Here is a 15,247-nt window from a genome sequence, read left to right as displayed (position 1 = left end):
CGTCAAGCGATGTTTGAGAGCATTACGTACTCAAAGTCAAGACTACCATGGAAAACGTAATACATTGTACATCTATTAAAAGTTTTGAAACTTTAGAACTTCATCACAACGCGATTTCTCAGATATATTTTCTGAAAAAAAAAATCCTTATGATGCAGCGTTTGCAATGTCTTGTACTTTAAAACAACGATTATGCTTGACCTTTTTTTTTATTCGCAATATTTGCCATCGAAATTTCCTGTTTCGTTAAGCTTTGAAAGTCTTACACCGCTTCGTGACCATAAATATCCGTAAAACTAGAGTTGCGAGCGAATGTTTCTCGCTTTTATAATACATGTTGTATAAATGTTGATTGACAGTTAATATATATTTGAAGATTTATCTGCAGCTTGAGTAAGTTCCCCAACTGTTTCGCTTTTTTCTCGCTTTATTTTTTTATTGTTAACGTAAAAACATGTATATATACATCAAGATGAATTTTGCCACAATACATTAAAACACAAACTTATATACAAACTTATCCGTTCTTAATACTAGTTGTTAATGATATGATTTATAAATAATCCCTAAGTGATCATGTGCATATATTTTAGATGAGGTATTTTATGAAAATACTATGGAAGGAATACGATCTTATGCATAACACAAATAAGGTACTTGTGTACCCAATAGAAAGTAAATATTGCACGACTTTGACTTAGCAAAGAAACGAGTACAAAATTTTCTTGAATCAATGCTTCTACCACTGCCATCAGACTATCTGGGAAGATCGCTCAGCCGTACTTCCAGTACTTCTAATCGAAAACGAGTCATCCAGAAAGAAATGGGACGATCCGAATTCTTTCCCTTTTCGTAGTAACACAGATCCGGTTTCTGAACCGTCATGTTTGAGTTCACTAATTATACTTTTGGCTCTATATCCATTCATCCCTGCTAATACTGCTGTTGTTAAAGCAATGAACCAGCTAGTCACCTGAAAAAGAAAGGAAAAAAACGTTCTAGTCATTGCCGCAACATCGTCATAAAGTCGGACAGAAGAGGTCCTTCCCTAGGTAGTTTCATAAATATAGTTTACGCGATGATCAAATCCAAAATGTTTGATTTGGAGGTTCAATTAACTCAGATCAACATCGCTTGTTGTAGAAGGAATTCAAAGGTTGTGTGATTCACTCAAGATTTTTTTTTAATGCGGATTTTATTTCTGGGTTCAGTCTACATCTCTTAATATGCAAAAAAATTATCCAGGTCCGTAGTATGGAGGGGTGTCCTTTAATAAGAGTTTTCGCTGTCAATTTTCATTTAAAGGCCAGACCCCCTTTTTTGTTGCAGTAGTATGTTGAGTCCATTGTACCCAAACAGTTTTCTGCCGAATATGTGAGTAGGATTCTGTCCCCTCCTTTAAGAATGTGAGTTTTGTGAAACTTCCTCTCCTGCTCGTTTATTTTCTTTTCTTTTTTCTGTGATTTTTTTTTGGGGGGGGGGGTCTGTCTCAGTTTTTCTGTGTTTATTATCATTTTTTATTATTTTGCTTGTAAATACACATGTAAAGATACAGTAATACCCCCTCCCGAGACCCCCCCCAAAAAAACTCGATGCTATGTGTCTATTATCGGCGCAAGACACATCTAAATATTTTATATAGCCCCGTGAACAATAAATTAATTCTGTAAAATAGTAAAGCAGCGCTAACTTTAAATCATTTTTTATGATTCACATTCAAACTAAATAAAACAAGAGGTAAATGAACAAGCTTGAGCAAGCTTTCTCCATCTGAAGATAAAAAAGATCTACATGTATTACCTTCCAGTCGACAACACTCACTACTTTAATTAAGCACCCTCAGGTTCTTACTATCACTCGTAAAATATTCCTATCACTAGAGAAATATTGATGAATTAGTCACACTTTCACAGGACGTTGATTTTTACCTTAAATAATTAAAAAGAAATCTAGCAAAACCATTAAACCTCAGGTTATAACAGAGCATGATTGTTGCTTCATGATGAACCGTGGGTGAAATAAGTACAAGAATACAACCTTATTGGTATGGATAAAAAAAAAATCTTCCTTGTGCACCCCTCCCTGGTGTATATCCTAGATCTAGAAGGTCTACAAGATTGTGGCCTTAAAGGAAATCAAAAGAGATACAGCTGAAACTTCATAAGGTGGTTAGACAACTGCAACATACCTCTGTAATTTTCATGTATCTATAAAACTCTTCCTTCCCCTTAAGTGTTGTCCATTGCATATCCTCCAATTCTGAACAACTGAAAATGAACAATTAAAGAAATCTTAACTTTGCAATTTTAAATTCATTAGATGCAGATTGACCTATTTAAGGCGACCCCCCTTCTTTATGAGAAAAAAAAATAGCAGACACATTTTACTTGCAATTACATACAAGCTGGTAGTGGGGTGCTTTTAGTAAGAGTGTTTTTTTATTGTGTGAGACTACAACATGTTCCATTAAAGCATATAGGTGGATTAAATGTCAAAGAATCCTAAATTTAGCTTTTTTTTTTAAACTATCATATTATCTGATGTTGTTCATCTAACCATAAAACCATAACAATCCAGGTAGAATGACTTTTATGAGTTGCGTATTACAAATTCTCTCTGACAAAATACATCTAGCACAACCCATCAGAGTCATTTTGCATCTTTGTAGAAATGTTTAGATTTGGGCACTTGCAGGCGCCTGATGAACAGACTTTGAAATATGCCGGATCTGTATTGTACATCACAAGTACAGTGCAGAAAATGTAACAAGCTCTTCAATTTATATGCTGTATATTTAAAGATTCTCTTGAGTTTTGAGAAATTGCCGGTCTCTTGCATAGGCGTCGGAATCGGGGGGAGCTGGGGGGGGCTTCTTTTTTGCAAAGATAGACATAATATAGGCATTGAACTTTCAATCACCCCCCCCCCCTTTCGATTTGTTTCCGACGCCTATGCCTTGAAAGCCATTTCAGCAGTCTATATATATTTTTCCATTTTGTATGAATTCGTAATATTTTTCCCGTTTTTGTTTCTCTGTATTCAAAAATATATACATGGCAGTAAAAGATATCTGCATTGCAAATTACTTGCTCCTGTCATCGTTCATTTCATCAAATTAAATTATACTTCAAAGGTTAGTTCTAGTCATTTTACCTGTATGGCACCTTTGACTGTAGATTTTTACAGAAGCTATTTAATCCAGTAGTCAGCATTCCGCTGGAGACTAGTAATGCTAAACTTATGCAACCATGAAGTATACACCCAAACAGGAGAGCCGGTAAAGACTGTCTGTAAATCAAAAGATTAACAAAGATCAATCTAAAATATAGGGCTGGGACGATATATCGAGATATCGATAATATCGATTCAATGTGAGGATGATACGCATATCGATACATATGAAGAAATATCGACATATCGCTCAAAAAATTCTGACTAATGTTTTTCTTTGTTTACTTAACATTTTGGGTTTAATATGTAAAATAAATATGCTTAATATAAATCTAAATATGAAATAAATAATAATTAAGACCACTTGTGCAAAATAATTAAGTTTTACAACAGATATTCAACTTCTTTGAATAAATTATTCTTATATGTGAAGAAATGTTTTGTTCACTTCAATATAAAAAAGGATTTATAACCAATTAAACATATCGTGATACATATCGTATCGTGGCTCAAATATCGGGATACATATCGATATAGAAAAAGTTGTATCGTCCCAGCCCTACTAAAATAATGAACCGTAGTAAAAGCCATTTAAAGCATGTAACATGTACAACTTTGACCCCTTTCACAACAATAAAACTGAATACTGGCCACCATCCAATATTCAAAGGAAACTAAATCCTTAACAATTTATCAAACAGATGAACATGGTTACTTTTACTACAGAAACAGAAGACATATTTAATTTTCATGAATTAATCAGCACAGGTGATAAACACTCAGTGACCTTTTCACAGGTAACATGCATGGCGATTTACATTTTACCGTCGAGTTCCTCCATTTGTAAATAAAACCAAATCCAAATAAAGGCATGTATGGAAGCCACTACAGGGGCATATGTAGCCACATGACACTGAAAGGGTTTCCCCCACGTAGATCCACCCCAGTCTAAAACAACAGTACTGTTATCGTTCGTCTTCACTGTTACTGACAAGTCGGCATGGAGTAAACACTCAAAATTGAAGAAGTTAAAAGTCCAACCGCTTGGAATACAGGCACACAGTGAGAGAATGAACACTATTCCATTTACGAAGATTTGAGAAAACCTAAATTTATGCCTCTTTGGTAGCTTATCAAACATTGTTGTGTTCCTGCTCAGCTGTGTCACCGGCACATGGTGCGTTTTGTTCGGCGAATGCCCAAATGGCAAGGTCGCGCAGCTGATCAAAACGTCGCCGATAATTTTGCTCATTGACCTTTACTTTTTTTAAAGGGTGTTGACGGTATTTAAATTTATGGGTTTAGAACTACATTTATTTAAACTTTAGGTCAAGGATAAAGATTTGGTCATTTATAGTAGTTGCTTGTGAATACGCGTCCATAAAAAGTGATTTAAGCAATTTTTTTAGACTGAATGAAATTATTATTGTAAAATATTTTAGCACACTTAAATCCTTTGATGACATGCATGATTCAAAGCATGATACATTTATTAACATATATAAATATTATCCAAATACTAGCTGCCATCTATAGATTGTACAAATCATACTTTTGAGTTTTATATATACATTTAACGTTTATAATTATATTTCAAATTCTACAATGTCTGAAGTGTGATTTTCTTTATGTACTGTGACTGCTGACACCTGTACTTCTTTAGTTTGACCATATGTCCCTTCTAATAAAATGATGGGGGGGGGGGGGATATCAAGAGGCAAATGGGCCACAAAGCTTGCTTGAGTCATCTTGTTCCTCCTGTTCTTTATCATCTGATTCACATTTTTTTTTAAGTTTTACTCAAAATAATTCCCATGAAAAATTTTTATGTCATATTATGGCCCCAACCTAGCCAACAGGGGTTATGATTTAACTGTACTTGAATCTACACAACATTGAGATGCCTCTATTTCAGTATAACTAATGAAGCCCTGTTGTTCTGAATTTAAAGAAGGAAAAGATTTTTTTTTTCATGCAAAATTTGATCTTTGATTTTAGTCCCACTTTATGCCATGGTCCACAAATTAAAAAAAAATTCTGAGTGAATCCACACAATTTAGGAATTCTGCATATTTTAAATACTATTAAGTATGATCCTGGTAATCTTGAAAGAATTTGTTCCTAGTACATGTACTGATTCCTTTGTAAAACTCTGATCAATCATTGCAGCCCCACCCTACCCCTCAGGCCCTGGGAGCCATGATTTGATAAAAAAAAGAAAAAAAAAAGAATGTAAACTATCTCAGAATGCTTGCATACCATGGCCTTGCTGTTCTTAAGATTTTTTTCTCTAAAATCCCAAAATATACCTAGATCTCATTTTGTGGTCCGACCCTACTCATGGGGGCCATGATATGAAAATATTTGAATCTGCACTATCTGAGGATCTTTGCACATTTCTATAACTTATCATGGACTTGTTGTTCTTGAGAAGAAGATTTTTAGCTCACCTGAGCTCACTTGATCTGAAGGCTCAAGTGAGCTTTTCTGATAAAAATTTGTTCATCGTTGTCGTTGCCATTGTTGGCATGGTTATCAAACTTTTTTACATTCTCATCTTCTTCTCCAGAACCAATTTCAACCAACTTTGCACAGAGTATCCTTGGGTAAAGGGGAGAAGGGGATTCAAGTTTGTTCAAATGAAGATCACATCCTCTTCCAAGGGAAGATAATTAAGAAATACTGAAAATTGGGTGGGGTCATTTAATTAAAAACCTTCTCAAGAACCATTGAGCCAGAAGAAATTAAACAATTGAAAGCTTTCTAAGGTTTTGTGTATTCAAGTTTGTTCAAATCATGACTCCTTGGTAGGATGGGGCCACTATTGGTGATCAAAATTTTACATGGGAAAAAGCTTTAGAACTCTCCTTCTCAAGAATGGCAAAGTTATGATTAGTCATGTTTATATGGAAACTTCACATTTTAGACTTCTTCTCCAGAACCACTGGGCCAGTTTCAACCAAACTTGCCACAAAGCATTCTTGGGTAAAGAGGATTAAAGTTTGTTAAAATGAAGGGCCACACCCTCTTTCAGGGGAGATGATCAAAAATAAGTGAAAATTTGGTGGTATCTTTTAACAAGAGGCCCAAGGGCCTTAACAGTCACCTAAGTATTATGTAACATTGCAAAAGATTCAAAAATTTAAGTATAAAATAAAACAAAATAAGCTGATAATTGACAAATGAAGCTATGTTGCCATAATGCAAGAGAAAAAGGATGATCAGGGATCAGCAAAATAATTAATTTAGTAATTCAGTACTTAATAGCAAATCTTAAAGTTGATCTATTTGCTTGCCCATACTTGCCCAAATTTGTCACTATATCCACATGCAGTCTAAATAAAACAATAGTTCTTGAGCACGATTAGTAAAACCATTCCCTCTCACATTAGCCTCTCTTGGTCTTTGAAGAACATTTAATGTACAAAGATATTTTGTATTACATATTATAAACAAGATGTGACCATGATGGCCTATTACTAGTACTTAGATTCTGGTTATCAGAGTGGCCCTTTTTTCACGACACCTTTTGTTAGCCCTGTGGATAATAGAAAAAAGCCAGGTTTATTTGATGGAGTGGTGGTGTAATTGTGAACTAGGGTATTTTTCACATTTTTAAGCAGTTAACAAATTTATCAAGTGCACAAGTTTACATTTGACTTCTCAATTAGGTAAAGACATTTTTTTTTTATACTAAACATAATTTGACATTCTTTCATACCAATCTTTATGTTTAAAAAGTAAAATCCTAGTGTTAAGAACTGTTTTGTATGACCTTTTACGAAGAGCATCAAATCTTACTGGTACTATCTATCTGCAATTTCCAAGCAAGTTACATTTTTCTTTTTGAACTTCTTTGGTTATTGCGTAATCTAATCTTGATCATCAAGATGCTTTGACTCTATCAAAAAGCAATACATGTGTATTACAAGCATCTGGATGACTGAGACTATAGTCATCATGTGAAATCTTGAGTTAAAGAGCACTTTAACATAATGTAAACACCCAATCAGAAAGTCACAAATTTTAACAACTATTTAACATTTGAGAAACCGTGAAATAAATTGTTTTACTACACTTTATGCAGGAATTAATTTAAATATTTGTATAATACAACAATGATAAATGTGTTTAATATTGCCCTGGGTTCACAAGCCAAATGATAAAATACAGAAACAATTTAGTGATACGATGTGTATTTTATTTTAGTATTTTAATTTATTCTGTTTTTACATTAAAAAAAATCGCTGAACTTCTTGATCATCCATAATCCTGTGAGCCGCACAACAAAAAATAATAGCATCACACACACTTTTAATTTCTTTCGTTACACTATACATATTTAAAAAAAACAAAGAAACAAAACAAAAACCAAAAAAAAAGGGAAAAAAAATAGGACATATTATTAAACTATAATGGTAGGTATTCCTGTACTGGTTCAAAAAAAAATTTAATAATTCCCAGTAACTGTAATCTAGATCAAAAATAATTAAATTATTATTATAAATTCAGTTATGTTAACTAAAACTTCTATGACTTCTTTTTTTTTTTTTGGAGTATTAATGCAGTCTGAAGAATGTGAACAGGAAACTCTTTATTAGTTCCAGATTTAAAATCTGACAAGGCAAAAGATACAAAGTGTGAGTGCAGCATTTTAGATTTGTTATAAAACAATCATGAAGAATGATTCAAATGCTGTATCTGCAGACAGGATCTAGGGAATAATCACTAATATATAGATGTACAGTCTACAAGTTGCTGCCCTTTGCATTGTAACATATCTTGTTGCTTGTCTACATCTCAATGGTATGAATTTAACACACATTATAATATGTTTACATAGATGAATCATTGTTGCTTTATGAAGGGTTTAACCATGTTAAAAATAAAACTAGAGTGTTCCAAGGAACACATGTGTCGCCTGCTTTAAAGCTTCATTAAATATGTAAATAAATCTAAGAATGGTCAGCTATTTATTTTCATGTATTTGCCTGCAAAGAAAAATAGTATAAGACTGCGACAGAATCTGAAGATGAAAGAAAATATGGGTTCCCAACCCTCAAATGAATGATTAAATTGAAATTATTAGAAATAATCATTTATCGTCTATTAATATGTATTTCCAACAATCCTCCAAAAGAGATTCCAGTCTGTCTTTTACTGCAATTGTCAGACTACAAAATCCATTGTGGAATACCGATTCCAATATATTTTCATAGTATCTGAATATAAGTTTGTGTGGTAACTGAATATCATACAGTTTCAAAGTACAGTATCATGAGCTCATAAACATGGAAATGCTTTATATCAAAACCCTGCCTTTCAAAATTCAAAACTCACAAGTTAATATAATCAAACTGCTAGGGGTATTTTTTGTAAAGTACGTCGAAGGTCAAGGTAAAATGGATTGTAATGTTGGTATTTTTCATAATGTTTTATGACAAACAGTGCACATGCTAAGTAGCATAGACTTACCTCTTAAATGTCAAAAATATGCTGTATATCAGCACTATGATCTGTTTGGAAAAGTAGATCCAAGGTCAAGGGTCAGGAGGTCAGTAACAAGGTAATTTACAAAAGTCACAGTGCCAAGCAATATATGTGCAAAATATCAATTCCATTCCTCTTACAGTTCTTGAGATATAAGGTGTGACAGAGGGACAGACAACTAGACAGACAGCTAGACGCCGGGTAAAGTGATCCCTAAGCATTGCTTTGCTCTGCAGTCGACACAAAAATGCAAATTTTATCTTCAAACTTCATATTACGCTGATAAGCATGCAGTGTGATTATATGTTTAAAGAAATAAACTATTCTGTTGAAATCCATGATGACATTGAGGAAGAGAGTGGAGCTCTGAACATTTTCTCTTAGAACTTGACTATACAGTAACTGCAACACTTTGACTCTAAGGTTTTCTTTGTCTTGAAGGACATTTGTGACACTGATATGTTTTCCCAAAACTGAAAAGTTTTGCTGTGATGTTTAAGGAAAACACAGTTTTGTGGTAGTTCCTTCTCTATCCTAGAGATACAGGTAATGATTCTGCTGCCCCAGCATCAAACTGTCTTTGGCTGAAATAAAAATGGAAATTTTGAAAAAAAAAAAAAAAAAAAAAAAAAGGTGGCATACAATTCATTCAGAGAGAAGGGTGGGCACCTATCTTAAATAGAAAAGTTGTATGTAATAGCTTACCTGATGTGAATACTAGACCGTTTACTGGTGGAAGTCCATGTCAGCTGACTTTTGCTTGGCACAGAAGGGTGGTAAAAAGTACAGGTTGGTTTATTCATGCACTTGATTCCAAATCGACAAGGCTGAAACACAATAGATATCATAATTAAAACTGAACTGACAGCTAATGTGCAAAATCAAACTTATGTTTCAAAATGATGCTCTTATGGTAAGTTTGTTTATTCTGAATTTGTCAAAGTTCTAATTTTACTCGTAAGGATTGTACTGGACAAAACAGAGCATTCTAAATAGAAAGTCATCTTCAAATTAATTCTGGACCATTAAACTCCTCAGTATAATATAACTGTTTCACATATTTTCTACATCAAATGATGACATTCCTATTAGGATTTCATTGTCTGCCACTCATTTCATTTTTTTGTTGTTACAAAAGTGCTTTTATCTCCTACAGGAAGACCTGACATCATACCTTAGGGTGATAGAAGGTACACTGGACATTGCTGCAGTTAGGGAAGAACCTGCAGGTAATTGGTGTGTTGGGAGTGGGAGCCTTGTTGAATGAGGATCCATAGGAAGCTGCCATTGGGACTGGGACCTGGACGACTGCAAAGAGTTATCTAACTTTACTACTGATGGAAAACTGCATACAAGAATATCTGTAAAATTTATTACTATTTACATCTAAAACTAACTGACAACAGACTTTTTTTCAGGAATATGTATAATCCACATCTACAAGTATATACAAATTAGTAAAAATTTAGAATTTAAAACTTTTTTCCCCCAATGACTGTCACCAAAATTCTCTAAAAAAGACAGTAGCACAACTGCTTTGAACAGTCTATAGAAAAAACATATAGGAAAAAATTTCAGAATTTCTTCTAAGCATTTTCATTTTGATATGAAAAGAAACTGAAATGAAAAGGAATAACACACATCACTTACATCAAGAAAACAGCAGCATGTTAAAATTCATTTTGAAATTAAATTTTAAAGTAAAGATACAGAAATAAATGAATCTTAAAGTACCAGGTTTTATTCAAATCAAAGCATATAAGGCTAACATGTTGAAATATTTATATTTTTTTTTAACCTGTATCAAAATCAAAGTTCTCTGATTCAGAAATCAAAAGATTTAGACTGCAATCTTTCTCCTATTAATAATGGATCAATTATTGTTGTATGTAATTATAATACACTGGAATTTTTCAAAAATTTTATCTTCCTTCCTAATTCTCCATCATGAAATATATTTCTGGACTGCCACTTTAATTGACCTTGCAATATCAGGCAACCAGAGTTATACCCTAAATGTGGATATTTTTACGGGTAAAATTATGTGATTTCCAAAGCACAAAGTATTCACTTGGGGCCTATTTTTGAGGAAGTTAAGGAAATTACAAAATATGTTACTATATTGTTTAGTATGGTACCTTAAATGAAATCATTTACATGGTTATAAATTTTGGGAATTGCAGAATTTGCAAAAATTTCCTCCACATGAACATTTCCAGGTTTACAGTGTACTGGATAATATTAAGACTAATCTAAAACAACTTGTTGACATATTGAAAATTTCATAATTACATATAGGCCAAAAGGTGGCAGTTATCCGGAAAAGCAATAACGAAAGTAGATATCCAACTGGTGTCAAAAAATGTTTCAGCTAAAGCGCTTTCAAAATGTGCAAGTTTGCAGATAGATGGATAGTAGAGAGACAGACATGGATGATGGATGCTGGGCAATGGGGGTAATCAGAAAAACTATTTGAGCTTATAGCTCAGGTGAGCTAAAAGTCTTGAATAGAATACACATGAACAGACAGACAGACAAAATACTTTACTGTACTATAAAAGCTTCAAATTGAGCATAAACATGCTGATTGAAATTCGTATGTCTTACTTTTCTGTATGACTGTGGTAGATGTGTTTCTCTTGCTGGCATGAGTGAATGGACAATCCTTCCTAGTACACTGGGCATCAAACTTACAGTTAGGGTGTATGTATAGACACTTGTCCCCAAATTTACACTGAGGAAACATTCTGAAATAAAATGTCAAATATTAAGTGTCAGAAACTGTCTCAGTCTATTCTGCAGGATATGTCTTGTGTGCATGAAAAAGCTTTCTGCAACTATTAATTTTGTTTTTATTAATAAATCTTGCTCCTCTCTCTCACTGCCACAAACCTAATTAGAATAATCTAACTGTGTCTCAGGACAGGCCCTCATTACATATGTTAGATTTCATGGAATGTTGCGGCTAAGATTTAGCCTAACGTATATTATGGACCAAGGAGCATTAAACCGGGTCCATAGGACATTTATCATTTTAATGATAGAACATTCTATCACACACCCATAACATAGGAAAAGAAAGGATTTTTTTAACAGAAGCAACTAGGAGTGATACTGTTTCGTAAATACACTGTAAATGTACTGTGTGTGTACTTAAAAAAAAAAAGTGGGCTTCATATTTTAGCAGCTTTGGCATGGACAATAATGTGCTTATTCATGAATACTGTGAATACTGTACGTGTACATAAATAGGCGTATTCAAAATTTAGCGTAATCACTGGGTATGGAGTTGTTGGTGTAATCATGAATTAGCGCTACAAAGGTCCGTGCCGTATATTGTATTTATAAATGATCTCTTAGTGGTATTCATGAAATGGCACATCGTTGTCTGCCCCAAAGCTGCTAAAATATGAAGCCCGCTTTTTTAAGTATACATACAGTAAATCATTGATAAATACAATATACGGCATGGATGGGTTTAGCATTGATTCATGATTAAGCCAACCACTCAATACCCAGTGATTGTGCTAAATTTTGAATACGTCAATTTATGTACACTTACATGCAGTTTATTATGTACAATGATTGAACCCCCCAACCCTGACCCCCAACATACACCATATCATGTTCTGCATGACATTGAGAAGAAAAAAATGGAAGAGGAGTATGTTTAAGATTTATTTTCACTGCCTGCACATGTCAAAAACATACTGTATAATCAGATATTCCCTGCTCAAGCACACTTCTCTCCACGGATATTCAACAAGACATGTGGAGAAAAACGATCCACACAAAACATTATGAAATCCACACATAGGGGAGAAAATGAACAAGTAATTATTAAACATATAAATATACTATTATAACAGTAACTTGAAGAGCCAGGTAATGCCAAGTTCACAGGTGTCGATCATCAGATCAAACTAGAACTGTCCAGCTGGGTTTTTTCAGAAAAGGTACCAAGTCACTATAAGTATTTTACAGAACTCACAGTGTGTTTAAATTGTTAACATTGACAGTTAAAATTTAATTACTCATTGTATTTTTTTTTTTTTTTTTATAAATGAAGAATCTATGCCAAGGCCTAATAAAACATCAAAATACTAATCATATTGCAATCATCTGTCATCTTAGTGTGACATATACTTGTATATGACACTCTGTAATTTATTTGTTGAGATATTAATGCAATCAAAGTCTAAGAGTGTAAAATAATAATAATGAATGGAATGGCACAAACATGACAAAAATAAAGAAGAGGCCCATGAGCCACAATGCTCACCTGAATAAATTTAGCCTAGCTTTTCCTCCTCTTGATTTGTACAATTTACACTACATCGCATTAGTTTCATCTTTCCTGGTCCAGTTTCTTGAGAAGACATTTTTTAAAAAGATTTCTTCCTTTACATTTCCTGTATATTTCATTGTAAACTTTAATCCCCTATCCACCCTACATCCAGGTGCAATGATTCAATTTAGAATAATAATTTGATCTGTAAGTCATCATTATCAAGAGACATACCAAAAATCAGCTCAATATCTACAAGCACAATAAAAAGAAAAATAAAGGAAAACAATGAATTATTAGAAATTTGCAAAGTCTAAGGGTCATTACTTCAGAAAAATGAGTCAAGCAACACAAAACTAATACTTGATCTGTAATTAAGTCATCATTATCAAGAGACATACCAAAAATCAGCTCATTATCTACAGGCACATCAAAAAAAGTCCAGAAAACACTGAATATTTGCAAAGTCTAAGGGCCATAAATATCATAAAAATGTATCTGTAAGTCATCAACATCAACACAAATACCGGTAACAAAAATCAGCTCAATATCTATAAGCAAAAAAAAGTCCTGAAAAGAAATGACAAAATGACAGAATAACAATGACAGATAGAAAGGGGTAACACTGCATGCCCCAGTCATTTCATGGTAGGGACATAAAAATATCATTTACGCAATATCAAATTTTGATACTTTTTACCAAATTAATTTTGAAAATAAAAGGTTGGCCTTTAAGGAACGTACTGAATATTATCAATTGCAGTTAAGAGACCAGATCTGTAATTCCTCCCCTAAGCCAGACTTTTTTGAGACATATAAAAATTAATGAAAACCATTTTGATAGGTTCTGTTATATATTCTAAAAGTCAGGAAAATTAAGTTAACAAGAGGCCCAGGGGCCACGTCGCTCACCTGAGCACTGTGGCTAGGAAAAGAGGAAAATCTGTTTAGTATTGAAAAGCTTAAATGCATAAGTGGTCCCAACCTACCCCTAAAAGGGAGTTGGGGGGGGGGGTATGATTTGAACAAAATTAAATCTACACTAACTAAGGATGCTTGCATGATTTTTTGACTGTGACTTTTTTCTCTACAAGTTTGAACTTTTATTGTGGCCCCACCCTACCCCTGGAGGTCATGATTTGAACAAACTTGAATCTACACCACCTGAGGATGCTTCCATATAAATATGACCAATCATAGCTTTGCTGTTTTTGAGAAGATTTTTCCTATATATTGCTATGTAAAACTTTGATCATCCATTGTGGCCCCACCCTACCCCCGGGGGTCATGATTTGAACAAACTTGAATCTACACCACCTGAGGATGCTTCCAAATAAATATGACCAATCATAGCTTTGCTGTTCTTGAGAAGAAGATTTTTGAAGATTTTTCCTATATACTCCTATGTTAAACTTTGATCGTCCATTGTGGCCCCACCCTACCCCTGGGTGTCATGATTTGAACAAATTTGAATCTAAAGCACCTGCAGATGCTTCCATATAAATATTACCAATCAAAGCTTTGCTGTTCTTGAGAAGAAGATTTTTGAAGATTTTTCCAATATATTCCTGTGTTAATTAAAACTTTAATCTTCCATTGTGTCCCCACCCTACTCCCGGGGGTCATGATTTGAACAAATTTGAACCCACATCACCTGAGGATGCTTCCATATAAATATGACCAATCATAGCTTTGCTGTTCTTGAGAAGAAGATTTTTGAAGATTTTTCCAATATATCTCTATGTAAAACTTTGATCGTCCATTGTGGCCCCACCTTACCCCCGGGGGTCATGATTTGAACAAATTTGAGTCTACACTACCTGACAATAATTCCACATAAGTTTCATCTTTCCTGGCCCATTGGTTCTTGAGAAGAAGATTTTTCATTAATGCCATTAATTTTTTGCTATTTCGTAATTATCTCCCCTTGGAGGGGGGCATGGCCCTTCATTTGAACAAACTTGAATCCCCTTCACCCAAGGATACTTTGTGCCAAGTTTGATTGAAATTGGCCCTGTAGTTCTGGAGAAGACGATGAAAATGTGAAAAGATTACGCCAATGACGACAGACAACGGACAAATTTCGATCAGAAAAGCTCACCTGAGCCTTCGGCTCAGGTGAGCTAATAAAATCTAGCAGATTTCCTTAAAACAGATCAATATTGAATTTATTTTATTTAAAAAAATTAGTTTAGAGAGAGAGAGAGAGAGAGCATGTGATCACAAGCAACACATGGCACAAATAGATAGAAATTTAAAACTAAATATACTAAATGTATGTAAACATATTTTTTGTGC

At 33.8% G+C, this 15,247-nt stretch overlaps 2 protein-coding genes across 2 annotated transcripts in view; both read right to left on the bottom strand.

The window, feature by feature from the left end:
- Positions 1–415: 415 nt before the first annotated feature.
- Positions 416–4,385, bottom strand: LOC133183621 (uncharacterized). The gene is made up of 4 exons (XM_061318553.1): positions 3,990–4,385; positions 3,154–3,288; positions 2,189–2,267; positions 416–973 (listed from the first exon to the last, which is right to left on the bottom strand). Exons 1-4 carry the CDS (start codon positions 4,310–4,312, stop codon positions 752–754), a joined length of 759 nt encoding a protein of 252 aa, XP_061174537.1. The 5' UTR covers positions 4,313–4,385; the 3' UTR covers positions 416–751.
- Positions 4,386–7,745: 3,360 nt separating this feature from the next.
- LOC133182264 (zinc finger CCCH domain-containing protein 14-like) overlaps positions 7,746–15,247 on the bottom strand; it is a 51,733-nt gene continuing 44,231 nt past the window's right edge. Inside the window, exons 15-18 of the mRNA XM_061317041.1 lie at positions 11,269–11,408; positions 9,836–9,969; positions 9,367–9,488; positions 7,746–9,245 (exon numbers count right to left, since the gene is read on the bottom strand). Coding sequence (XP_061173025.1) covers positions 9,191–9,245; positions 9,367–9,488; positions 9,836–9,969; positions 11,269–11,408 — 451 coding nt within the window. The 3' untranslated portion in view covers positions 7,746–9,190. The remainder of the gene's footprint in view (positions 9,246–9,366; positions 9,489–9,835; positions 9,970–11,268; positions 11,409–15,247) is intronic.

The sequence above is a fragment of the Saccostrea echinata genome, unplaced genomic scaffold, assembly GCF_033153115.1.
Source record: "Saccostrea echinata isolate AGI-Se365-2 ecotype Australia unplaced genomic scaffold, CSIRO_AGI_Sech_v1 ptg000009l, whole genome shotgun sequence".
Classification (NCBI taxonomy): domain Eukaryota; kingdom Metazoa; phylum Mollusca; class Bivalvia; order Ostreida; family Ostreidae; genus Saccostrea; species Saccostrea echinata.
Note: the sequence above shows the minus strand (reverse complement) of the source record. Positions and strands in the feature narration are given on the sequence as shown.

What these genes read in the sequence shown, in the direction of transcription:
- LOC133183621 (XM_061318553.1), bottom strand. Translation starts at nt 4,312, where the DNA reads ATGTTTGATAAGCTACCAAAGAGGCATAAATTTAGGTTTTCTCAAATC. An exon ending in CAGTCAAAGGTGCCATACAG is followed by an intron (nt 2,268 to 3,153) that starts GTAAAATGACTA and finishes GTTCATTTTCAG; the next exon opens with TTGTTCAGAATTGGAGGATA. An exon ending in GATACATGAAAATTACAGAG is followed by an intron (nt 974 to 2,188) that starts GTATGTTGCAGT and finishes TTTCTTTTTCAG; the next exon opens with GTGACTAGCTGGTTCATTGC.